The sequence below is a fragment of the Rhinichthys klamathensis genome, unplaced genomic scaffold (assembly GCF_029890125.1).
Source record: "Rhinichthys klamathensis goyatoka isolate OS25496 unplaced genomic scaffold, OSU_Roscu_1.1 h1tg000161l_1, whole genome shotgun sequence".
NCBI classification, from domain to species: Eukaryota; Metazoa; Chordata; class Actinopteri; order Cypriniformes; family Leuciscidae; genus Rhinichthys; species Rhinichthys klamathensis.
Window position 1 is genome coordinate 2,897,777 of NW_026606695.1, and position 27,722 is coordinate 2,925,498.

The following is a 27,722-nucleotide window of genomic DNA, read 5'->3' on the forward strand; positions in this document are numbered from 1 at the left end:
TAATTAAAAGACATAATCCTTGAAATGTTTACACAGTGCGACCAGGCAGGTGTGTGTGTGTGTGTGTGTGTGTGTGTGTGTGTGTGTGTGTGTGTGTGTGTGTGTGTGTGTGTGTGTGTGTGTGTGTGTGTGTGTGTGTGTGTGTGTGTGTGGACTGGGTGGAGCACGAGGCCTGTAGCGCTGCACAGCACAGGGGTGCGTTCACACATACGGTCCTCATTATGTCACCAGAATTAAAACTCAGTGTGAGCCTCAGCGCTGGTACAGTCTGTTCTCTTATTGCACTCTGACACCTCTCTCTCCAGAACACACTGATGAACCTGCCTGTACAGTGCTGAGATATTTGGAACAACTCACAAGAAAACAAAACTAAGAAGACTATAGTTTTATGAATACAATTATGGGCTTTAATAATTGGAATTTGTAATGGGTTAATGTAATTCACATTGTACCCTTTTAGCTTCAGAGCGGTGGTAAGACTACTCCAGAGGTTCATACCCCAGGGGTTGAAAGCAGTGCAAATCCACTTTCTAATTTGACAAGTGTGAAATTATGTATGTATATCCTAGGCTTAAGTGTACAATTAAAAGCCTAAAGTAGCCCACACTGTGCAGCATTAAACATGGCACACTGTAAACACTTATGGTCTATGTATTTTAAACAATGCCATCACATTTTCAAAATTTGCTCTCATCACTTATTGAGTGATTAAGTACTGTATGTGGTTCAAAAATACAAACTTACAAATTACATTAAAGATTGTTGTGAATGCATGTAGGGTAAGTGCAAAATGCGTAAAGTATAAGCTAAGCTATCAGGCTAATCGTGTATCTGAATGCTATGCTAGTACATAAACTAACTAAAACAAACATTAATGGTCATTATAAAGTAGTTAAAATGACATATAATTTTGTGAAAATTGTAATCAGGCGCCAGACCCAGATGGGGGGACCCAGAGTCCCCATTAAAAGAGTCAGTGGGATCACTTGGGGTTCAAATGGAAGAACGTTTTCGGGGACAACCCGATTTTTTATGAGACTGTCGGGTGCACATAACTGGTGTGCAGGGGCGCATGCGTGGTATAAATAAATGATGCGCAGGTATAAATAAACGTGGAGGGAAGCGCTTTTGAGTACCAACTGAGTTTTTGGGGACAGGGACACGTTTACCTACTTATCTCTGGTAAGCAATCATGATGATAAGTGTGGTTCATAAATGATTAGGGGCAGGGCCGTAGCTAGAGGATTCGGGGCCCCCTGAAAAAATATTGATGTGGGCCCCCACCACCCTCCACCAATATCATATACTGTACAATAGATGAACATGGAGGCCCACATAACAGAAGATGGTGATGTTGTTGTAAAACCTTTATTTTAAAAGTTAAATGTTTATATAAAAATTACAACTAATAAAAAGTTGTAATTGTTAAGAAATTGTTAAATAATAAAAAAAACTATTTTTAAAAAGTAATTTTTTCCCCCCATCAGTCTGTTATAATTCATAAATCAAAAAGTAAACATTTGGTGTACTCACACTAGCCAGTTTGAACCGTGCCCGAGTGCGTTTGACCACCAAAGCGCGGTTCGTTTGACTAGTGTGAGTGCTCCGAACCGTGCCTGGGCGCGGCTCGATTAGCCGGCCCTGGCCCGCTTGGAAGAGGTGGGCCAGAGCACGGTTCAGTTGGACTCGGGCGCGGTTCGCATGCAGTGTGAGCGCTAACCGTGCTGGAGCACGGAACAGGACGCGTGGCGTCATGGTTTTGCGACGCTCCAAAACCAACACAGTCCGTAATCAAAGCTGCAAAGTCCTTGCTGCACTTCAGCTGGTACCTTGCAAACCTCCTCATACGAGCAGCACGATTACGTGAAAATTTTCGCGCCACTAAGGCGACGCATCTGTTTAACAACAGGCTGTGAGAGGGCTGTGGACCACCGTGGACCAAACGACACAAAATTATCCACAAAGAAAACAGAGCGATGGACTTCATTGTGTTCAGAGAGCGCCGCTCTTCTTGTTTATCCCGAAACCGTCGCACGCACCATAATGACGTAAGCGTGCTCCGGCACGAATGCTGAAACCCTATGTGAGTGCAGGCCAGAGGGGGAGGGGGGACAATCGTACTCGGGCCCGGTTCATGGCAACCGTGCCTAGTGTAAGTACACCCTTAGAAATTGACAAGAATGCAGTCTAATTCAAAAAATAAAACCATTCATTGTCTTATTTTTTAATAAAGATAATATGGAACTGGTAATATTATTAAATAAAGCGAATACATTTATTCATCCAAGTGCAGTGTGTTGTATTCGTGTTTTCTCGATGTTTTAAATATCATCAGCCGGCAGGTCAGATGCATAATGCAATGCGTCGTGACTCGTGTAATTTTTTTAAAACTCTAGTTACAATAGTGTAAAAAGACAGGAATTTAGACCACGTAATCATTCGGTCGATTGCGGCGCGCACCGATAATAAAAAATGACTGTACACGGCAGACTGTAGATGGAAGTTTTCTAATTCCCAGCGAAATAACAATATATAACCGGTCTTTAAGAACGTCTTGATCGACTGGGATACAACCACTCTCCTTGCCTCCCTCTCCGTCTTTTCCTGGCATTTCTGGTTCCCTGATTTATGTTTTCTTTTCCCCGACGCTCTTCCACCAAGTTCATCGTTAACTTCAGGCTGCCGCCTCAACTCTGATTGGTTCTGTTCACGAGCTGGGGTGGGACTTACAATTTTATTGGGTCCATCTGATGTTTGTCACTGACTCTGACTGAATAATTAATAAATACTTTAGGTCGGACTAAACCATTGTTATGGTAAGAGAAGCAGATATTTGGAAAAATATTTACCCAAATTGCACGTTTTTGTGGTTTTCATTTAAATCTCAGGCATACAACTAATATAAATATTAGAATTATTCATACTACAGGGGCCTAAATAGTATAACTGCTGGATTTTGTGGGGCCCCCTTGGCAGCGGGGGCCCCTATAATTGTCACCACCTTTCACCCCACTAGCGACGGCCCTGATTAGGGGTGCAATGGATCGCAGTTGAACCGTGATCCGTATGGACCAGGCCCCGCATGTGGATCGGTACGCATGTGATTTACGGATTAACTGCTAGGTTTAACATGATAGAGTGAAAGTTTATCATTTGGACGTGTTTTGTCTTGCCAATTTACACATTCAAATGATTTTAAACGCGGAAGAAGAGGTGAAAAAAATTGGGACTCGCGCGCTGCACAGCCTCACACACCCGAAGCGCGAGCGCGCAGAGAAGAGAGAGAGGGAGGCACGTTTCAGACAGTACTCGAACATCTAACTGACTCCTCTTTCGCGTTTACTTGCACTTAGACGGACATACACACAAAATTATGTCAAAATACCCGTCTCGGCAAGGAGTCTCTCGGTTATGTCATAAGTGAACAGTTGAGAAAGAAACCAGATGTGTGTCAGTATAGACGGTTTCAACGGCAACAACATAAACAAACGTTACTGCGCATGCGCGCTTTTGTGGCCCAAACTTAACTTCCGGTAGAGTCAATAACAACAGAGTTCATCATAGACTTTTTGTGAGAAAAAAGTCAGAATTGTGAGATAAAAAGTTAATTCTGTCTTTTTTTCCTCGCAATTGCGACTTTATTTATCAGAATTGCAACTTTATTTCTCACAATTCTGACTTCTTATCTCGCAATTGTGAGATAAAAAGTCGCAATTATTATTATTATTTCTTCAGTGGCGGAAACAAGCTTCCATAATTATCTGTTGCTTATCATGAGTTTGTTACCTGTAACGAAGTGAGTGCTACAGATCCTTGAATTCTTGCCTGGCTGCCAAGCCTCTCATCGCACAGCGGTGATCCACGCTCGCCGTCTCCCTTCGTTTTTAGGAAACCGACATTTTTTTTTTTTGATAAGGTATTTGTCCCAGAGCAGAGCCTCAGGTTCAGAGGTGTAGTGGTAAAAAAAGAGGTGGGTAAACTATAAATTCTGGTGGACCACGACGTGGTCACCCGGTAAGGTGGGCCACTGCCTACCGGTGTATGTGTATCCTGATGACATTGCTATATAGGGAGGGCTCGACATTAAGCCTTTTCATACGCTTAATCTGTCATTCACTTGTCCGAGTAAAAAAGTTTCTCGTCCGGATTTTTTATTATTATTTTTTTTATTCTGAAACAATATATTCTCATCAGTGTTCAATCACCTTTGATATTTAAATCGGCATATTATAATATCTGCACCTTTAAAGGGCATCCCCTCCCCCAATCTTATTAAATTTATGCTTCATCTTTCATTTTAAATTCCTAAATTTGATCAATAAATTCAATTATTTCGATTAATAAGACACTATAGGGCTGATCAAATTAAATCATTTACACTGAAAAATTCCAATTGCATAAAATAATGTTATGAAATTGATTTAAATTTACAAAAAAGAAACGTTGGACAGAATGATCTACTTTTAAACATAACACGAAACCGCCAGTAGGTGGCGGCAGGCGACCGTCTTAATGAGCGAGTCATTGATTCATTCATTCAAACGATTTGTTCAAACGGTTGATTCATTCAAGAATGAGACAGATGTTTACGAATGGGTCATTGAATCTTTGACTCAATCGATTCCTTCAAAATGCTGAATCATTCAGTAATGAAAACAGGTCGAGTGTTCCTGTGAGATGCGCCGTGGTTCTGCTGTGATTTTTGTTTGGAACTATTTTCGCTGCTGAAATAGAACAAAAACAGCCAATATTGCATCTAAAATGTAAGTGACTTAATTTTAACTGTTTATTGAACTGTTGTAGGAAATCAATGTCACATTTTCAATCGTGATGGTGTTCAGGAAAAATAATTGAGGTTGCTTAACATATGTAAAAAATATAAAAACTCCACATTTAGATTTTTTATAGGCAGTATGTTGTTAACTGAGTGTGTGTGTGCGCTCATTTGAGTAGATTTCTCCTCGAGAGGCTGCGCGAGCGTCAACAGCGCAACCACCGTCAGTAAAAGTCAACAACACTGACAGTAATGCAGCGCAATATGAAAGAGTTCGTCTTAGGTTTAACAACCTATGAAACTAGTAATGAACAATATAAAACTAAAACGACATAAGCTTAATTTATAGCTATTTAGAGGAGGATAAACGCAATTTAGAGGTGGATAAACGCACTTTGGAGGTGGGTAAACGCTATTTCCGAATATTGGGAGGTGCGTAAACGGCGTTTACGTGCGTTTAGCCTCCACTACATCCCTGCTCAGGTTGCATCCCACAACACAACAACCTGAGCCCAACTTCAGTCTACTCATCACCTTAATTTTCACTGCGTTTGTAGTCGGCGCCATATTACCAGAGAATGATATTATGATATTACCGGTTAACAAACACAGACCGGAAGTTAACTTCGGGCCAGCGCGTAACCCCGGCAACGCGCGTGCGTTCGATGAAACCGTCTATATTCGGTCAGTGCATTCGGTCTTAAAGTGACAGCAGCCTAATATTCCTGCTTTTGTCTGTGTCATTAAACGCAGGGTAGGCAGGTTTTTTCTAAAACACTTTTTCCCAAATTTGTTTAAACTGTCTTTATATACCAATACATATTTAAAATATAAGTACTCTGAAAAGGAGAGTATAAAAATCGAGTGTCTGTAGTCCTCTCAGGGCTGCAATAAACACAGCTACTCTTTCCATTCGGAACGAATGCAATGATTGGCTGGGCGACTGTCACTCTCCCTCGCTACCATGGCTACCACCCCTGCTGATACAGGAGCTGCACACATGCGCACACCCGGTTGACTCCCTCGTTACCGAATCAAACTCAATAGGAGCTGGAGGACGCGTTTACCAGCGCCGAGCGGAAAGGAGCGCAGTGCTTGTAGTGACATCATGTCAGAATCACATGTAAGAAAATACACAACTAACATGGCTGTTAGTACTCACTATCAAGCTAGCATATCGATAGCTGTGTTTATTGCAGCCCTGAGAGGACTACAGACACTCGATTTGTATACTCTCTTTTTCAGAGTACTTATATTTTAAATATATATTGGTATATAAAGACAGTTTAAACAAATTTGGGAAAAAGTGTTTTAGAAAAAACCTGCCTACCTTGCCTTTAATGTTAATAAAATCATCATTATATACCATGTTTGAGGGAAAAGAAGATAGTGAGGAGAGCAGTCAGGATGAAAGTGATGACGACAGCTTGTAAGATAGTGTGTGCCGCGTAAAGTGTGAGTACCAAGCAGCATCCCCAGGTGTTCCCTTAAGAACCAGACCAACAAAGTTTCTGATTAAAGACTTGCACCTCTGATTATAGACTTGTTTTTTCACCAAACCAGGTCTTAGTGATTTTACCAAGTGAGACAGTTTCCTGGATCAACATTTTGATCCTGGAACAACATTCCTGTCTGAAAACCCTATCCCTACCCCTAAACCTAACCATAACCATAACCATAACCATAACATAACCTATTCCTAAAATCAGTGGGAAATGACGTGGGAAATAACACTCATGTAGAAGCACCTAATCCTGCTTTTAAGCCTAAACTTGACATAAACTGTAAACCTGTTCCTCAAATCTGATTGGTTGATTGGATGTTGTACTGTACTGTCCTTACCGCAGTCTTCACTCATCACCACAATGACGACCCCAATTACTACTGTTAGAGAGATTAGCTACTATAAGGCAATGAATTTACTCAAATTCTCTGAGTATTGTATTTAATTTGTTAAGGTTTAGCAGTAAAACAAATGTGTATCATATGGATCTTACAGCTTTTCTATTCATTTTGTGTCTTTTTTGTTCTTCCATGTTTTCCTCTCCTATAAGCCACTCCACTTGCTCCCCTACATCTGGAAATCATTTCTCACCTATTACAACACTGCCAGGCTCAGGCCATTTGTTGATCTTGACAAGGAGCCATTCTCCAACTAAATATCGATTATTTCATTGCTAAGTCATTGTGTGCTGATAAAACACTACAGTACCAGGTGTAGATGCAGACAAACTAGAGATGGTTTATAAAAAAGGCACTGTAACATTTCGGGCAGTGCCCTGTTTATTCATCCTCATTATCTTACGCTTGTGAGTGGTGGGTCAGCTGAAGTCCATACAGTATAAACAGAGGGATTTTTTTTTCCTTTGGCTGCTTGGTGCTGAGACGAGACCATGAACAGAGACTGAGACTAAAAGTGCACAACATGTAAAGCATCATTGCTTGGAAAGATCTCCACCAATCAAATCCCAGTCCGAAATGTCTCTATAGTAATAGCAGCTGCTATACGGATCTATCACAGTTGAACATGACCCAGAATTATTCCCCCTTTGAGGTAACATGAGGTCACTTCAGTCAAAGCTAATGCTCAGTATACTCATAAAAGAAGACCTGTTGTCTGGTTGCCATGGTAACAAGTGGCTAATAGTTTCAGTCTGCTTGTGGATGGTTTTTGAGATGGTATAGATAGTTCTGGTGCATCTCCAGCTACCTTCACATAAACAGCTGCTTTTGCACAGCTTTTCACAATAGTTAAGTTTAATCACGCTCAAAGACGAGGAGGGAAATGATGAAACACATTACAGTATGATGCAACAGTACACAGCTGCTAAACTTCACACAAACACTTTTCAAATGTCAGTGGCTGGTCTAAGTCTGTGTGATGTGTGTGTGTGTGTGTGTCAAGGCCCAGAGGAAATGTAGCTCCTCTCTCTCTCTCTCTCTCTCTCTCTCTCTCTCTCTCTCTCGATAGGAATCTTAAAGGAGAAGACAGAGTAAACACATAATAGGATTCACACAGTGTGTGAACATTGTGTGTGACATTTTCCAGCCTCTTTTCAAAACATATTAATGTCAAGAATGAAAATGTAAAATATTGAGTAATGGGCAAAAAACAGAAACAGAAGAACAATTTAGCTTTCTTTTAAAAAGAGTACTTGAAAGATTAAAACATTGTGAATGAAAATTTACTTTAAAGTAAAACTTTTAATTTGACATTATTTCAGTGTTAAGAAACAGTCATGAAAGTGTAGTCTCTTAAGTGGCCTTTAAGTTTATTTTAATATTATATAATAGATATTTTACTTCAACATTTTATTATCTGCAATTCAAGTTTTTTCTAAAAGTATACTTTTAAGATTTGAAGTACACTATATATTCAATATAATACAAAGGTACGCATTTTGTAACACTATACTGTTACATTTAAAATGCAGTTAAGCCAAAGTGTTCTGTTTTAGTAATGTTTTAGTGTGTCAGGGGGCCAAAAGCATGTCGACCTCTGCTACATTACAACACTATTGTGTCATAGTAAGAGCTGGACGGACTGTAGTGTATTACACACACACTCTCTCTGGTCTAGTCTCAGAGCCAAACACTTTCTCGCCAAGAGCTGCACAACTGCCTAGAGATGGGACGCCAGGACAGGAAAGGCGAGCAGTGACTTACATATGTTTGACATAAAAACACACACAAAATGTCTGCACAGCACAACCTTGGCTTGAGAGAATGTGCTAGAGCTGAATTTTTCTCCAGTTATGTCTGCAGGCATCTGGTAGACAGACACAACCAATGTTACGGAGTTTGTCACAGCTGCGAGACATCTTCAGTGTCGACACCTGTGTCGATCCTTCTTAGCCGCTAGCCCAAGAAATGATGAGCACATTAAAGGTAGAAAGAAACAGACTGAGTTTCTGGAGGTGAAAGCTCTTCGACTTGTTGAGCAACTGTTGCATTTAATTCCAGACAAAGTGATTCATTTTGTGCTTGTTGTTTTATCTTTGGTGTCATAATAAGGTGATGACAACTTGTAACTACAAGTTTATGAAATGAAAAGGTCTGCGTGGGTTTTTTATTCATTTAAAGCAATAGGATAATTTCTATGGCAACTCGGGAGCCAAGTCCAAGAGAGCAAAAGGAGCAAAAGAGGCCAAAAATAAGACAATTTGAAGTTTCTTTTGCATTTCAAGCTGAATTGAAACTTGCTACTCTGTCCTTGAGCATGAGCACTCTGGCCCACTCGCTTTCTCCTTCCATCTTCTGTTTCTCTGATCTTCCGTCTCACTCATTCCATCTATCCTCTCTTGCTCTCTCACACACTCTTATTAAAATTCCAGTTAATCTTGCAGACTATAAAAGACACTGAAAAAAAGCAATGGCTCGACTCAGTACGGAGCATTCTTCACACTTCGCCTCTAAAAGTCAGGGATGTTCTCTCTGTATAAATCTTCAAACATTAATATGAAAGTCACTTCAAGATTTACATCCATAATCTGCACCAGATCCATGACACTTTACACATAACCATTCACAGTTACATGAAACTTTCAGCAAGGGAGACAAACTCATAAAGCTCAGAATAAATAATGTTTATTTATTCATGTAAGAGTACATTTCGAAAACTTCCGAAATGCTCATTGGTGGTGCTTGGGAAGAACAGTCCACTAATGTTCGTCAAACAATGATATCATCAACTTACAGAGATACTGAATTCTTGCAAGCAGGGATGCACAGATAATAAATATTATAATTTCATATTGTCATGCTATAGCCAATAACTATATTCAATATATTAAAATTCTATTGCTTGGTTCCACAGACAAGGCTTAAGCTTGTCCTAGACTGAAATGCATGTTTGAGCTGTTTTTCCTGAAAGCAACTTGCACAGAAATATCTTAACATTTTTTCTATGTCATTGTTTTGTCTCAAAATGGTTGAGAAACCTATAACCTAAATGTCCTAATTGAACTAAGGCCTAATCCTGGCTTAATCTAAGCCCTGTCTGTGAAACCATGGCGTATATTATTTTATTCATTATCATAATGATAAACACATGGGTTACTTTGTAGCACAAAAAGTTTCACTGTTTACTGTTACACTTTGTTATTCTTCTGGTTATGGCAGCCTTAGTCGGAAGTCTTGCACTTTTCACCGAAAATAGCTTACTTCCACGTTTCAAAATAAGGTGGATAAAGTACAGTAGGAAAATTGACACCAACTATTTGAACTGATTTGCTAAAGACTACATTTGACAGTGTTTTAAAATTATTAGTGTTTTTAAAGATTTAAGTAAGATTTATTTCAAGTAAGAAGGTAATCTAGATGTGAAAATATGGGAAATGAGCAAATCACAATTCAATATCCTATATCGACTAAAACAGATACATTTAAAAGAATCTCTAATATTGACCAATTACCGATTCATTATGCATCTTTAGGCTACTATAAAAAATCAGAGAGAAATGTTTGAAGGTTTGGACCCATAGCCTTGTAAGCAGGAAACCCAAGTTCAAGTCTCAGTCTGTCCACAACTGTCCTATCAAATAAAGGCAAAAAAAAGCCCATAAAAACAACCAAAAAAATGTTTAAGGGTCAGAACTCCTTCGGTTTTCTGCCTTAACACACACATACCTACACTTGGTCTTGTGACTTTCACGTGAATGCCTGAGGAATGAGGCAGTAATCAGTGGAGTTGACTGACACTCACTCAGGAAGAGCCGAATCAACTGACAGTTTTAATGCAATTGGTTCAGTCACTGTAAAAACAAGCCTCCAGTCTGCTCCTTCACCTCCTGTTCCCATCATACAGTCTCCAGAGGGACCTGACCTCTGTCCCCACACCGCAGTGGAGAAGGGTTCCCAGCCAAAGAATCCGCTGCATACAGAGATCCACATCATTTATCTTCAACATGTCAAAGCATGGCAGAGGTTCAAACTGCTAATGCTTCACCATTACAGTATTAAACAAATACAGTACCAGTGATCTCCTCCTGAACTTGGAGGATAATCTCCACGTTTTGTTTCTACTGTGGTCTGCCACTGGAAAATGATAAGGACGGAGGAAAAGAAGGACTCCAGCACTCTGCCAAATGTGCCGGGCTCAGGGTTAAGCTAAACAACACAGAGAGGCTTTCTCTGATAAGACAAAGGAAATGGACTGAGGAAATATTCTGCACATCTTCAGATGGTGAAAGTTGGCAGGGTTTATCCTGTTTCAGTCAGTGCGCAGAGCAATGTGGGAGGTGTCAGGGGGAGTAGATGCCAAATGCGTCTCCAATGCAAATGGGAAAGATTTAAAAACAACGCATTATAATGTGAAAGTTAAACACAAAGCCAAGTGTGAATGTGTTGGTAATAAACAGTCTTTGTGGTATGGTCAAAGCATTTGTTTACTGTTCATTAAGAAGAGAAGTGTTGTTCATTATCCTAATACTTGAATAGATGTCAAATGACACTGATTTCTTCTGTTTAAACAATAAGGCCATCTCTTGTTTGTTCAGTATTTTTGTGGCAGTGACGTACAATTGCAATTTTACAGCATTTTCCCCCCACTCCAACACGGCCTAGATACACTATAGCGCGGAAATAATAGTAAAAACTAGCATGTCACAAATGAATCTACAAAAAAATGCTAGAGCTATTTTTATTTTCTTACATAAATTTATAATGGTAACCATAGTTTCCAAAACACCATAGTAATTATTGTTGATGCTATAAAACTGGTAATGGTCATAAAAAAATAATTAGACAAATTACAGAAAGACTAAATAATACAATAAAAAGCTATTTAAAACGTTTTTTTATCAAATTAACTATTACAAGGTTTTCTCTCTGTGGTCTGTATAATTCCAGAACCAGTTTTGACTTTTGACCTTTTGGCATGTAATTCATTTTGTATGACCCAAAAATATCTTTAGATTTTCTAAAATGGCACATTACGATATTGTTCTCTATGATGGAATTTTCTCCTAAAACACTACATGGCAAAAAAAAAAAAAAAACCTTTAGGCACTTTCCTAAACACCTGTAGTACTGAAACAAACTGTTACTGCCATAATAAAAGGATTTTTTTTTTTTTTTTTTTTTTTTTGTAATTAGTCCATTTACATCATTAACTGATAGCGAAATAACATTGAAGTTGATATAAAATATGTGACATATTATGAAATGTCAAAAGTGATAGAAATTAACCAGGAAAACCAACACCTTTGCAGAAATTGTGTCCCAAAATTCTTTAACATTTCTTTTTAGTCAAATTGTGTTACTCTATCAATATTCAATATATTATAATGTAGGGTAATGTAGGTTTTACATTGTATGTAAAAAGTATATATTTTTTTCTACTATAGCCTACTTTGGCACCAAAAACAAAAAACACACCGGTCAACCTGCATGTTATAGCTTAATTTGGGAATTCTGAATTTTCGTTTTTCTTTTTTCAGAGGGGGTCAAATTTGACCCTGGGATACTTAGGGAAAACAATAACTATAGTATAAGGTATGTATTTGCAGAAACCACAGTTTACCATGGTAATATCTTAACAACGGGTTGTTATTGTTATTTGGTGACTTGGCAATTGGTTTAGTCGGTAGAACTAAACACAAGGTTCATGTGGTGAACAAAAGAACATTGTTGCTCCTTCCATGGATCATCATCCCTCCATCTACAGCCAGAGGAGAAACAGCTATAGCCTACATTTAGAGACTAAACACAATATCTACCTATATAATTCATAAATACGTTAGGCCTATTGTTCTCAAAATATGCTCAGCAGCCCAGGAACGAAAGTCAAGAGATGTGTTATGTTGCATGGTGAATGTAAACATCAGTTAAGAAGACCTTGAACTTGACAATTAAGTGAGTAAACAAGTCATCCACGCACATCAATAAGTCAGCAAGAGTACTGAAAAGTTCCTACTTTTGAGCGGCGGCTTGGTGGCCAGTGCTGAGATGTGTTTCTGCAGGCTGATAAGTTTATTCTCCAGAGCTCCGGAGCGGTAGCAGATGGAGGCGAGCTCTCCCTCCAGCTCCTCCAGGATGCTCACCGACTGACGGGATAAATCCGACAGCTGCCGGAGTACCGCGCACAGAGTCAAGCCGCACACATCCACCAGATCCGTGAACATCGCACCGCGACTCTTGCCGCCGCTTCTGCACACATCTTTAGGGACTACAGTCCTCTTGCAGAAGGGCATCTTTTCTTCTGTTATGGTAAACTCCCTTTAAAAGTGCGTGTTTCGCCAGCGCTGAAGAGTGTTGGCGGAGACTCTTGCTCGGGATTGCGCGTACAGTGGAGGCATTTTATGCATTGTAATTGACTGTCCACTGTGAGGAGCTCTGCAGCCCTCCAGTTCACTATATCACTGCAAATCACAGCCCAAAACTCTCATGAACTGCGCCTGAGAGACCTCACCCACTCGTGCAACCAGACCCTATGAGCTGAATCTTTCACGAAAACTCAACTATGCGTTTAGTAAGCAGCCTTGCTCTGCGCATGCTCACAAAAATAAGGTTTAAAAGTGCTTCAAGTGACTCCAACAAACCTGAGAACAATGAGAGGGATAAAAATCCTTTCCTCCAGTCACATTCTAACATTGCATTTGCCCATCCCTAAATACACATCTGGTCTAGTATGTGTGTGTGTGTGTGTGTAAGCTCCCCCACCCTGAACTAGAACTTGGCTCACCTAGATGTTTTGTTCATCCAGTCTTTCCACACTGGACGACGAAAGAGGGCGTACAGTCAAAAATTATGAGAGAAGGGGAGAGACTGAGAGTCCTCCATGTTTAATAATCTTATCAGGCATGTTTCTCTATGGCTTCATATGAAACCTTATCTCATACAGGAATTGATTGGAAACATCTGGGCCTTGTTTTGCCTCACTGTATGACTGTCTTCATTGTTCCTGGTTCCCCACCCCACTCCACATGGCCCGAGTGCATGACAGGAACCACTCCTGGTGGACCTTTTCTTCATGGCAACCCTCCTCCCCCTCGCTTCGTTGAAAGGACTATTTTCTCCTCTTCTGTTCATGGTTTCTTTTTATGTCTCCTGCGATAGATTGTATCTGCCAAGTTTGATTTGAGGGAGGAGTGAGGCCTGGCAAGTTTCAAATTTCATTTTCATAATATTGTATATTTGCAAACAGGTCCCTGGACTATAGCCAGACTCATATATTAACTTAATATGGGGGACCATGTGAAATGAGTAAATGCTTCAAAATCTGACCTAAAGTTTGATGTGATTTAAGCAATTTATTTAAGTAATTTATTTCAGTATGATGGAAAGGCCATTTCAACTACATGAGAAAAAAATCATGCTTTGGTAAATCACAATTATAACTTTAAAAATATAAATGATGAGATAAAAGTTGAAATTATGACACTAAACGTTATTGACTTAAGTAAAAAATGTGAGACACTAAGTCACAATAACAAGTTAAAAAGTCAAACGTTTGTCATAATTGATTTTTTTATCTAATAAATTCAACTTTTTGACAATGTTGATAATTATTCATTTCTGTCAGTTTCAACTTGTCATTATTTATTTCCATCTTTTAAATACGTGATGACCATGTAAGCCAATTTCCACCACAAAATCATTCTGTGGGTAAATCATAATAATGACAAGTTAAAATTATGACAAAAATATATAATTATGACTAATTATAAAAGTTAAAAATATACTAGTCAGTTAAGATAAAAAGTCAAAATCATGAGATACCAAGTCAGAATTATGAGTTAAAAAGTCAAAATATTGTAATAATTGACTTTTTATGTCATTATTATGATTTATCCTACTTTTTTTCGTATGTGGCAGAAATAGGCTTCCATAGATGACAGAGAAACACCTAGCAGAAAGTCCATCAGGACAGGGAGGTGGGTGAGTGGTTTCAGGATGATTATGCTTTCAAATGCCGCAGAATGTTTAAACTCAAGGACACCAGAGTCTGTGTGTTTTTAGTTTGTATTGCGTTCTGGCAGACAGCCCCTGCAATGTGTGTTGAGGTGAGCCGTGCTGAGCTGCTGTGGACCAGCAGGCCAAGGGCTGCAGGAGGAACAGGCTGAAGCTCAGCAGGGCCCATATGGCCTTCTGGAGTTGAGCCTCAGCTATGTGGCACAAGAGGAAAACATACACACATGTGTGTTCCAGTCTTATCGAATCAACAGATCCAAAAGTAGAACCATCTATACAAATATTTGCTCTAGTTCATAAACACCCACTCATTCAAACATTGCAAATGCTAAGATACTCTAAAATAAGAGTTCAGTACTGTGCTGAAACCATCCTGCTTATTTAACTCTTAAGACTAATTTTTTTTATCAAAGATAAACTTTCCTTTAGTTTAAAAACTGCACACCTCAGTTCCAGCTTTTCCACAAACTATGGGCCTATTTATACTTGTCACTCCATGCATTTTATATCCGATCAAAGAAAAAAATAATAATTTGGAATTAAAAGAATAGTTCACTTAAAAACGATAAATGGTTACCAACATTCTTCAAAATATCTTTGTGTTCAGCAGAAGAAAGAAATTCATACAGGTGTGAAACTTGAGGGCAAGTAAATGATGACAATTTTTATGTGAACTATTCCTTTAAATATTAGATTAAAACAGGAGTGCCCATTCCCAATCCAGTTCCTGGAGATTCCACTGTCCTGCAAAGTTTATTAGTTCAAGTCTAATCAAACACACCTGAACCTGCTAAATAATATATTTGGGAACACTTGATTACACAAAGGTGTATATTAATAGGTCTAAATTTCATAATTTTGATCTATACATTACATTATCATTTTAGATTCTGTTAATGTTTAACATGAGTGGGTCAGCCTTATGGGGGGAAAACATGGAGATTACGTCAGTAACCTGGTAGCGTTTTAGACAGTCATGATTGACTACAAACAACGCATTTCTATGATGGCATCAAACAAGGCTTCCTTTGGTGTGATAACCACACCACCAGGTGTCAGTAAATATATAACTACCCACTCCACCATTCAAACTAATTAGAGTCCCAATACTAGCACTTCCGATATTTGCACTTGACTTGCATTAAATAGTTCCTGTATTTGGTCCAAGTGGGCATTAAGACTAGCCTGGCATGCCAGACCTACATCAAGATGTTAGGTCTGGGAACTCTCCATTGACATACCTCAATCCGAGGGGCGGGATAAACGGTTACCTTTCAAAATCCCTCTGCACGCAATAGGATAGCGCTACAACCAACCAGAGCAACGAACGGTTGTGGATGAGTGAGTCCCATGCGTTTTTCCACCAGCGGAGCTAATTGATATATTAAACTTTTGCCGTATCAGGTCGGTAAAACTCCGAACACATCTTCCTTTTTTAAGAATGACTTAAGTGACGTTCTCTTAACTCCAAGTCCTCCAGAGTCGCGGCCAAAGCCGATTCGAAAGACCGCTGCATCTTCATTGTTTTCAAGTAGCAGGGAAATCACCTATGGAAATCACGCGGAACATCATGAACTGTGCCGTCATTGTGTTAAGCCCGCCCGCCGACTCTATACACGATGTGATTGGCCTGACCAGTTTTTGGTTTTTACAGCTCAAAAGCCTATGGAGAGTTGCTAGACCACACTGGCTGCGAAATAATTTTCGCTGCCGCTAGGGTGCGTCTAGATTTCTAGGCTACATTAAGACCGCAAGTCTGTAGAACTTTTAATTATTACAAGACACACAATATATTGCTTATATATTGTTAGTGGGACACATAATAGTGTAAATTGCAAAATGCATGTAAAGTTGAGACAGCTCTTTATGAACACTGTTTTTCAATACACTAGTTTAAATGTCAGTTCAAGCAGTATGTAACAGAGGAAGGAGAAAAAAAAAGGCCTGTGGAAAACTGGCAAAGGGCCACGCCACAAGGGCCACAAGAATTCAAAATATTATCTAAATAACTACAACTAATAAAAGTCAAGATGTGAAATTGAATAATATTCAAACTTCTGGGTAGTGGGCCGTAGAGTGAAAAAGGGATAAGAACCATTGCTGTAGGCCATACACTTATTTAAAAAGAACACCACAATTCATAGTTGTAAATAACTTTTTATTTGAAATCAAGGTGTACGCTAGTCCTGTTGACTTAGCTGCTGCTCTGTTTGGCAGCCAGTCTCTTGTCTCTCTCCTCAGCAATGGTCAGGCGGATACCCTTTCCACGAGGCAGGGAAACCCATGGCTTGTTGCCCTGATGACAGAGACAGCCATTAGTACAAAGATAAACTTGTAATACTGCAAGATCAAATCTGTAAAACTGCTTTAAAAAAAGACTCTTGGCACATATGTTTTTCAGGATGCAAATATGGCCATTTATGAAGGACTTGCAAAGTTCAAGATGGTCAGGTGCATCGTTGGGCAGTAACAATCAGATTACGCAACGAGTAAAGTAACGCATTACTTTTAAACTCAAATTATCCGTTACATTTTCACTTTGTTTCCCATTTATTGACCAACAGGTCTCCTGTACCCATGTTGAGAGGAATCAGGACTGAGGTGTGGAGGCGTTGTGTGCGCTGTGCAAACATGGTTATTGTAGTTCTAGACTAATAGTGTAAGCAGGCATCTATTCATCTCACTTGCACAAAAACAGATTCAATATTCCTTAATGAATAAAAACAGTTTAATGCAAACTCAGATTACGTAAACCTGTAATTAAATGTTGAATACAAATATACCAATGTATTCATTCTCACTTTATTAACAAATGTATTTGTTGCGGACATTCAATAATCCAATACGACGACTCCAAAAAGCAAAATGACTGATCACATTTTTTTTATGAAGAAAGTGTTCATTTACTCTGCTTCCTATTCTACAATCCAGAAAAGCAGCAAAGGTAAAAGGTTTCCGCTCGTACTACCATAGTAACCATGGCGACAGACATGGACAACTGGGTTATGTTTGTTGTACAAGTGTGAATTTGCATTTCCTCCAGGCTAGGGAATATTCATTTCCAGGGTTTCTGCAGGTATCTTCACATTAAATTTAAATGCCTTTTTAACCCTCTGGGGTTCTTCATTTTAGACTCACACTCAGGACCTTCGGGTCAAAAATGACCCGGAGGGCGGCATTAAGATACATTTTATTTGAGTAAAATCAATGAAATATATTTGTTCAATAATATTTTCTCTTTTCTTTTTTGGTGTTTTGAGATAATTTTATGATTTCTAATTAATATTTATGCAATAATTAAGACCCATTTTTTCCCATTGAATATAATAGAATATATATATAAATATATATAATAAATAAAAAAAATTATTAAAGCTGTATTTCATTTTAGAGTCAAGTCTAGGCCTCATGAAAGCAATTTTTGAAATGAGATCGGAGCCATCTGGTGGACACACTGAGCATTTTTATCACGCAATAGCACATTTTTACCACTAGTGGATTTACAGCTCTCTGTAGAAACCTATGGTAGAAACACTCTAGTGATTTTTTCACATATTGTTTAATTTTTTTCAGGTTGTTGATTTGAATGTATAATAACAGATTCTCAAAGACTATTTTTGTCATTTAAAAAAAAAAAATTAAAAACAATTTTTTTGGTTGGTTTAAATGGTAATTTGAAGTGGCAGTTTTACTTTATAATACATTCAAACCTGAACATTGCATTATACCTGAACATTGCATTATAAAGAGAACAAATGGAAAGCATTTTGTCACCCATTGTTTTAAGAGATTCACCCCTTCACTGTTGTGTGCTTTTTTTCTGCATCCTGGCTGTTTGGTAGATTGTATGTACAAAAAAACTGTATTTTCATATTTTTGCCAATTTCCCATTCATTTCCTATGCGGGTCATTTTAGACCCGAAGACCCTGAGTGTGACTATTTTTTTTACGACCACTTAGACTTTTCAAATCCTGTCCCCAATTTTTTTGGGTGTTCATATACCAAGTACCAAAAAAGTCACCAAGTTTTGGACCATTCCGATGAAGCTACGATTTAAAAAAAAAAAATTAAACACTTCGGGTAATTTTTGACCCGAAGAACCCCAGAGGGTTAATGCCAATTTTAAAATGTTTAATGCCATACACGACCCATGACTAACCACGGAGATATATATATATATATAAATTTTTTTTTTTTAATTATTATTATTTATTTATGTTTTTATTTCCTGGAACACATTTGCGGGTGGAACATGTCCCCACCACTTTTTGCCAGGGTCAATTGTGTTCCCACCATTTTTTTTAAACCTCACCGCACGGATGTACCAATAAAAAATAAATAAAACATCTCCAGTTAACTCTAGCAGAGCATTCATTTCATTCGTTTGTTAAATAAGAGGCGATCTGAAATGTGTTGTTTTTGAAATCAAGTGACCAAAGTGCCCAAACAGTAATCGTGAGAAAATTGCGATTTTAACCAGGGAAACGGGACGTGTGAGCAGGGGAAGATCAAAATCTTTCGAGATGCCGAGAGCTCCACGTCCGCGAATAAATTCGACTTGACAGAGACGCGAGTGTTGCATGTACTTTAGACAGGTGAGCAAATGTACAAAACTAATCAATGTTATTTAGTTCAACATGATAAAATGTTAGAATATGACCTGTATGTTATTCTAATGTTGATCTAGCTTACTGCTAGTCTCATACAGCCAACCTAACTAACAACATTCAACACACTCAAATGCCGTTTAGTGTGATAGTGTAACTGTTAGAGCAAGTGAAACAGCGCTGCGTTACCTCAAGTTTCATTCGTCTAATAAACTGACCTTTCGGTAGAATGAAATGTCCTCATTCCTTTAAATGCGCGGGACTCGCGTTGCATGTGACGCTGGTATACGTCTCACTAGAAATCGTGCCCTGCTTCATACCAGTCATGTTACAAACATCACTGTATTCACTCATCCATAAAAGATCCATCAGCTTGACGACAAGATCCATAATTCCACTTAATGCTTTGTGTCATCGACATACGCCTTTGATATTTTAAGATGTTAGCTACCCCTGGTGGCGAAAAATCCTACATATTGTACCTTTAAATGCTTTACAAACGCCGCAAAATCCTTCATTTTTACCACTAACAGGCTGCAACCATGTCTTAAAAGTTTCGTTATCCAGTCAGTTTGGCTGGAATTTGCACTTTCCCATTTTTCCAAGGTTCAGAGCATGGTTCAGTCCTGTCACCTCCGCATCACGTCAATTACCAAACTGGTTCCGCTTGTTTATCACACTAACGTACATATTTTGCGACAGGAAATAAAAAAAAGATTAATTATGAATGCTATATTCAAATAAATTGATATACAATTCTCTTTAAAACTATACATTTTTAATGCCAGTAGGAATCGTTTAATGCTATTTAATGCCCCGCGGAAACCCTGATTTCACTTGCGGAATAAAATGGCATTTACATTTGCCAAAAACAGAATTGTTTTGTTATTAAGAAACAAACAAGCCCAGCCTAGCCGAGAAAGTAACAATGCATTACTTTCTATAAAAAAAGTAACCAAGTAATGCAATGTCACTTTTAAGAGAATAACGCAATATTGTAACGAGTTCCTTTTAAAAGTAATTTTTCCCAACATCATAACATGTCTTGGGTAGAAATGTGTGCAGAAAGCTCCTAAAGTTTCAAGTCTTCCTTTTGAGGATTACAGCACATACTGAGCAGAGTCAACTGCTTGCTAACAGTTTAATCATCCCAAACTTTCTGAACCCTGTGCTCACCTTGCCGATGACGAAAATGTTGGAGAGCCTGGTGGCAAAGCTGTTCCCGGTGCTGTCTTTAACATGCACCACATCAAAAGAGCCAGGATGCTTCTCTCTATTGGTGATCACACCAATACGCCCCAAGTTAGCACCTCCGGTCACCATGCAAATGTTGCCTATTTACACAAGGAAAAAGGAAATAGAGATGGGCAACTCAAACACAAAAACAAAAGGAGAAAGACAGTTTTAGACAGTCTGCTCACTAACCTGTCTCAAACTTGATGAAATCTGTAATTTTGCCTGTGTCCAGGTCAATACGGACGGTGTCGTTGACCTTGATAAGAGGATCAGGGTAACGGATGGTGCGGGCGTCATGGGTCACCAGATGTGGGATTCCCTTTGTGCCAATGAGGATTTTCCTCACCTTGCACAATTTGTACTATAAGAGGACAAAAGCATTAGTTCAAAAGATCTGCAGTCTCAAATCAAATTGATGTGATCTTGTCACTTAATTTTTTTATGAACTACACAAGAACATTACGCTCACCTTGGCCTCCTCATTTGTGATGCGGTGAACTGTAAAGCGTCCCTTGACATCATAGATCAGCCTGAAGTTCTCTGCAGTCTTCTCAATGCTGACCACATCTGAAAGAACGACAGAATTCACAAGACATTTTATTAACACCACATTTTGTCACCTCAGCTTATGTTTTACAACATCTCAATAAACAACCTAATGCATCACCTGAGCTGGAAGATCAGTCACAGCAGATTAATATCCTGTTGGCACTTACTAGGCAATATGGGTGCACAGTAGAAGCGCTATGTGAAGGAGAGTGTTATAACACTGAGGGATTAGTTACTCTGTGACGTTCGTGGTTCAACCATCTGGTAAGCTACAGCTCACATGCTCAATTGTGAGAGCCAGTTAAATGACTATTGTCTTATTAAATTATTTAAAGCAAAAAAATCAGCAGCCAACTATATGACTGATATTTCTGGACAACATTTATTTGTTGTGTGGCCCAATAAATCACCTCACATACACTACAGTGCCAGACTGTGACTGCATAATAAACCAGACATTTCTAAATCACAATGAGATGAATATGTTGGGGAAAAAACCTTTAGATCAGGGGGTCTGAAAACTCTGGCCCTTTCCTGTAGTTTACATCCAACCTTGATTAAACTCAACGACCTGCAACTTTCTAGTAATTAGGGGTGGGAATCTTTGGTCACCCCACGATCCGATCCGATTCTGGGAGTCACGATCCGATTCCAGAACGATTCTTTATCTACCTCCCCCCCCCCCCCCCCCCCTTATTAATTCATTAGTTAACATAAGTAATTAAGTACTTTTTAAAAAAGAATTACAAATTAATTGTTTTTTATTAAAACAGTTGTATGTTAAGAATTTTAAACTAATATAGGCTAACTAATATAACAAATAATAAAGAGCATAGAAAAATATAACAAACAACAAACAAAAAGTGCTTTCAGTAGCCTATAGATTATCTGAACGTTTTCCATTCAAGAACTGTGAGTGATTTTTCTTCATCTTTACTGTTGTTTTTTACTATGACATCATAGACTGCAGGAGATCTATTAAGCTGCATTCACGCACGCATCTCTTTTGAAATAAAAGTAGTAATGCGGTGTGTCCTGTCCGTTTAATCCCTTAAGACATAACTGGCTGTGTTTACGTTAATTTTGCACAAGTAGGCTACATTAAACCAGTACACGGAGTCGCACAGCCGCATGCGCGAGCAGTCTCACAAACAAAGCGCGCGTCAGCATTTGAAATTGAAAGCAGCCTTCTGTTAGTGAGGTTCATATTTTAAATATAAAGTCCACTGCATTCCAAACCACATAAATGATGACTTCGTAGAGCATTTGTAAGGAAAATACCGACGGGCGAGACAGCACACTTCAATTGTGTAACATCAAAGAAAGCGCGCGTCTCTCACAGCGTATCCTGTGCAATGAAGCCTGTGAATGTCCTTGTAATTCGCTTCAACCTTTCCGAACTTTATGAAAGATTATTTTACGGAAGGTTCGAGTGGTGTATGTGTGTGAGGAATTGGAAGCAAGCAGAATACGGGTGTTTCTAAAGCAAACTCAACGTCATCGCACATCTGGTTAAACTAAGCTCAGAATCGATCCAGAATCGTTGGAGAGAGAATCGCGATGCATCGATGGATCGATTTTTTCTCCCACCCCTACTAGTAATCCTGAAGGCAGCGATCAGCTTGTTCAGGTGTTTGATTAGGGTTTGACGTAAATGCTACAGGAAAGTCGACCTCAAGATTTGAGAACCCGACTAACATTTTTGGTTCCACATCTCAAACGTTGACTAACCTCTGCCCATCGTCCAAACACTGAGAACACCTAAATGAGTGCATGGTACTCTAGCTGAAATTGTGCAATTATCATAGGTTTTTGAAAGTTGCTAAACATATTAAACACAAGCTAAAGAGGAACAAATATGTACAAGTAGAATTTCAGTATTATGCAGCTGGGACACTTGAGAATAGGTATTGGAAGCATTGAATAGAACATTTAGAAATTACTGATTAAAGCTCAAAAGACATGCAGTTTTTTCATTATGCAAAATATTATTTTTCAAATATTTAAGCTCTAAAAGGTTGTTTACAGTAGTTTTCACAATCATCTAAACTGTGCAAAATTGTATCCATGTCATAATGAACCGAAAATATTTTTACACTTAATAAAAGGTAAGCTACATTTCGGAAAACTTAATTTGTACACCAGTGGATTTTGAATAATTTAAGGTAGCCCAATCCCACAGGTACACCTTGAACTTGGCAGCACTGACTTGGGAATGCAACATGGGCCAGTTACACTCTACATTTGCATAATACGCACTTTTTTGTGGACCAATAATTGCAGCATTTCACTGGATTTGTACTGAAACATTCATAAACCGGTTGACAAAAACTCAAAGGTTTCTCAGAATTTTTGTTTGCCAAAATAAAATAGGTTTAACTCTTGTAAGTGAAGAAAAAAACTATTGAATTACTATAAAGTAAAATAATTACTTAATACATATTTTACATTTCAGTTATAATACAATAGTAATACATTTCTGTCTTACAGGTTTTGCCTCCAAATCAGTGGCAGGGTTTCTACAGGTTTTTGAAGGTAATTTTAAAAACTTAAAGTAAAGAAAATAAGGAATACATTTAAATTAACTAGGTCAATAGGTTCTCTAAATGTAAATGTGCAGGGAGAAACAATGAATTGTATTAACATTTCAGTTAGAAAATACAACTTCCAACTAATATCTATTAATTCTTTTTACAAAAAGGTAACTTAAACACCTTTGCTCCCAACCACTAGAATATAAAAATATATTTTACTGTAACTTCTAATCACACTGCAAAAATAGTGATGTTCTTCCTCAGTATTTCTTATTTTCCAGTGTAAATGTCTAAAGATTCTAAAAATCAAAATGCATTCCTGAGAAGTTGATTAAAATGAATAAAAGTGAGTCTAGGGCTGGGCGATTAGCCTAGAAATCTAGACGCACCCTAGCGGCAGCAAAAATCATTTCGCTGCCAGTGTGGTCTAGCAACTCTCCATAGACGTTTTAGCTGGAAAAACCAAAAACTGGTCAGGCCAATCACATCGTGTATAGAGTTGGTGGGCGGGCTTAACACAATGACGGCAGAGTTGCGACGGTCAGAGCAAGCTCGGACATATTCGGTTTGAAGTCATTCATCCTCGGATGCGGCGCCGCGCGCGCTGTTACAAAAAAGCTGTGGCGAAACGATCAACTTGTCATTTTTGCCGCACTCGTGCGGACGCGTCGAGTATAAAGGCTTTATTTACTCCGTGTCAGCGCGCGCTCTGATCGGTAAAGGACCTCCGAATCATCTCCAGCACTCCGAAGCACCACTACTCCGCCTCCGTTTCCCTCGTAAGCTGATATTAGTATTTAAACATTCTCTATGATATTATTATTTTAATGACAAAAAATGTTTTAATGACTCTTTCTCTCTCACACATAGGCTAGTTATAAACTCTTTAGACTTTTAATGATTAGTGTTTTATTTTTAAAGTTTGTGGGTCGTGTAAAAAACAAAAAAAATCCCTTATTTTGGGGATGGATTCCTGGAAATCTCCCTTATTTTCAATGTTCAATGTTGACAGCTATGGACTGGATACGGTAAAAGTTTAATATATCAACTTGCTCCGCTAACTACGTCCCCTTCTTCGTTGCTCTGATTGGTTGTAGCGCTATCCAATTGCGTGCTGAGAGAATTTGAAAGACAACCGTTTATCCCGCCCATCAAATTGAGCCCTGTCAATGATGAGTTCCCAGACCTAACATCTTGATGTAGGTCTGGCATGCCAGGCTACTGGGCGATCTCATATGCCCCCAAAAAATTACTTTTCATATAAGTCGATATTGATAATTATCACAATAAATGTCTAATCTATCTTTTGAAGGCTCCAGATTGAAAGTTGTAGAAACCAGACCATTAATTACTACTATTTGTCAGTACATGACAAACTTCACGTTTTGAATTCCCAACACTTTCAGTCATTTCTCCTTAAAAATAAATCTTAATAGAAAAATGTATTTCTTAGTTTCAGCATGTGCTAACAGGTGATATTGTTTTAAGACATGTAACAGGTTTGTGTTCTGTGTGGCGCTGTTCAAACGAGTAGGGCTGTTTCGTTCCGCTTTTGGCGCATCAACATTATATCGAACTCTTGTTAGCATTTTATCAAGGAAAATCATAGCATGATAATTATCGTTAACGTTTATCGCCAAGCACTAAGTGAGTTCATGATTAAAACAAATATCTGCCAACAGGCAGAAAAATCAGCTTAATTCAAAGGAAAGTTCATAATATTTCAAGACTTAATTTTCATTTGCATCTCAAGTGAGTGTCTCAATTTAAAGATTTAGATTTTATACTGGAAAACAGGACACTTTTATAGTGGAAAACAGGATATAATTTTTTTGCAAAATAACGTGAAATGATGACTTTCAGCCCGATTTAAGACTATTTTAAGTCTTAATTTGAGTAAGGGTGAATTAAAGACTTGTGACCTTATCAAGACCAGCAGAAACCCTCAGTAGGTTCACAGAGGACCACTAAAATAACAGTTCAGTGAAGAAAACCAAACACTGTTGCAGCAGAACTCACCCATGAAGCCAGTGGGGTAGGTAATATCAGTGCGGACCTTGCCATCGATCTTGATGAACCTCTGCATGCAGATCTTCTTGACCTCATCTCCGGTCAGAGCATACTTGAGACGGTTCCTCAGGAAGATGATGAGGGGCAGGCACTCCCTCAGTTTGTGAGGACCGGTGGAGGGACGAGGAGCCTATAGAAACCAAACAAAATCAACCCTCATCAATTTGTTGCACTAACTATGTATACAGTGTCACTTTTTTTTTAGAACCATATAGCAAATTACTATTATTTTTACAAGTTGTATCTCAATTTCAAACACTTTCAAACACAACAGCCATCAAGAATTCTTATAAAAGATCCTAATCTTCATCTGATGCGAGTGTTCAACATTATAAACATTTTCTCTCAGAAGTGCTCTACAATTCGCTATACCAATAACTTTAACACATACAAAAGTACTGAGTGCATCTTTATGAAAGCAAGGCATCACTTACAAATACTCCAGTGAGTTTGTCCAGCATCCAGTGTTTAGGAGCTGCGACGCGCTTCAAATGCTTCTTCGGTCCTCGGGCCTGAAAAAGAACAGAAACCATTTAATCAGCTTAAAAGAGAAAACCAGCCCATACTAAGTAAATGCATAGCATATAACGTTAGTCCTGCACCATGATGGACACCAACTCGGCCAGGCGAGGCCTTTAGATTCATTCCTGCTAACGTTACTTAAATACGTAACGCGTGCTATTTGAAAAGTGCAAGATGTGTAAATCTCACTTTCAATTGATTAAAAGAGTATTAAAACCACCGAACCCGTTTAAAAACTCACATTTCACCCAAAATCTAACAGCGAACCCACTCTACCGCTAAAGACAGACCGCGGTTGAGCTCAGCATTTTCCGTTAACCTTTTAAACATTCCATCTGCCCTTTAACAAGACAATTTGTGTGTTGTTCATCTTATATGGGATAAAAGAGCAGTATTTGGAAAACAAATGGAAAACTTTGCTCTTTTTAAACGTTGATGATAGTGGATTATTTTGGAAGGGTCTCGTGAATGAAATGCACTCACCATGTTGGAGTCTGGGGAAAAGGACCAGCCACTTCCTGTCAGCGGAAGATAAGCTGAACTACCGGTGCCGAAGGAGGACAATCCAAGCTTCCCCTAGAAGCTGTACGAGTGCCATCAAGCGGGGAGGTCTGGAATCACACTCTAAACCCAGCATTGGTACTGTGACATGATGCGATGCATCCGTTTACATAGTTTTTTTCTTATCTTTTTCTAATACGGAATATCTTTGCCTTCTTCGAAATTTGTATCGATGTTATAACTATGTTTCTTCAAGTACAGGGCCTACTGCCTCATTTCTCATTAGCTACATATCATGTCAACATCACTATATTGGATTTAAAAAAATCGGCTTTGTTAAAATGTTCAGTTCATTGTTAGTATTTTATCACAATATCACAACTGAGTGTACATAAGGGTGAATTTTAACTAATTTGACTACTTTGGTGTCTGGTGCTATGCATGAAAATTGGAAATTTATTAGGAAATTACTGCTTTTTTTTTTTTCTTTTTTTTTATGTCCCACACTTTCTCTAATAAAATTATTTCAAACAAAACATGTTTGGGAATATTATTTTAATTTGTCATTTTTTTCTTGTGCTCTATTTTCTTGTTTTGTTTTTTAATTTCCATCCTTTTAGACTTTTGTAATATCTCTTAGACTAACAAAAGCCAGTTCCTTGAATCTACACGAATGACATTTTATAGGATTAGCAGTGGGTTTGATAAATTGTGATGTTTTGTGGTATTACATTCCATCAGGGGAAAACAGTGTTAATAGTAAAGATAAGGAAAAGCCCATATACAACTTTATCCCTTGGTTTCACAGAGAAGGCTTAAGCCCCTTAAGCCTAGTCCCAGACTAAAATGCATGTTTGAGCTGTTTTAACTGAAAGCAACTTTAAACACATCTTTAAAAGATGTCAGCACCATTGTTTTGTCTCAAGATGCACACCATAATGTTTTTATTTTTATTTTTTCTGAGGCATGCTTATAAAAGCTACTTAATAACTTAATTTAACTAAGGCCTACTCCTG

The 27,722-nt window shown here is 38.4% G+C and overlaps 2 protein-coding genes across 5 annotated transcripts in view; both read right to left on the reverse strand.

Moving 5' to 3' along the window:
- The window catches only part of nhsl2 (NHS-like 2), a 75,789-nt gene extending 62,464 nt beyond the window's left edge, over positions 1–13,325 (reverse strand). For 2 of the 4 annotated variants that reach the window (XM_056258948.1, XM_056258947.1), the window contains exon 1: positions 12,690–13,321. In XM_056258948.1, coding sequence (XP_056114923.1) covers positions 12,690–12,966 — 277 coding nt within the window. In that variant the 5' untranslated portion in view covers positions 12,967–13,321. Of the gene's footprint in view, positions 1–12,689 lie in introns of all 4 variants that reach the window. The other 2 variants (XM_056258952.1, XM_056258951.1) reach the window with 2 other exon arrangements.
- Positions 13,326–16,827: 3,502 nt separating this feature from the next.
- rps4x (ribosomal protein S4 X-linked) lies at positions 16,828–26,773 on the reverse strand. Its single transcript, XM_056258972.1, has 7 exons — positions 26,689–26,773; positions 26,118–26,195; positions 25,633–25,813; positions 21,000–21,097; positions 20,720–20,891; positions 20,471–20,628; positions 16,828–16,982 (listed from the first exon to the last, which is right to left on the reverse strand). Exons 1-7 carry the CDS (start codon positions 26,689–26,691, stop codon positions 16,881–16,883), a joined length of 792 nt encoding a protein of 263 aa, XP_056114947.1. The 5' UTR covers positions 26,692–26,773; the 3' UTR covers positions 16,828–16,880.
- Positions 26,774–27,722: the final 949 nt, after the last annotated feature.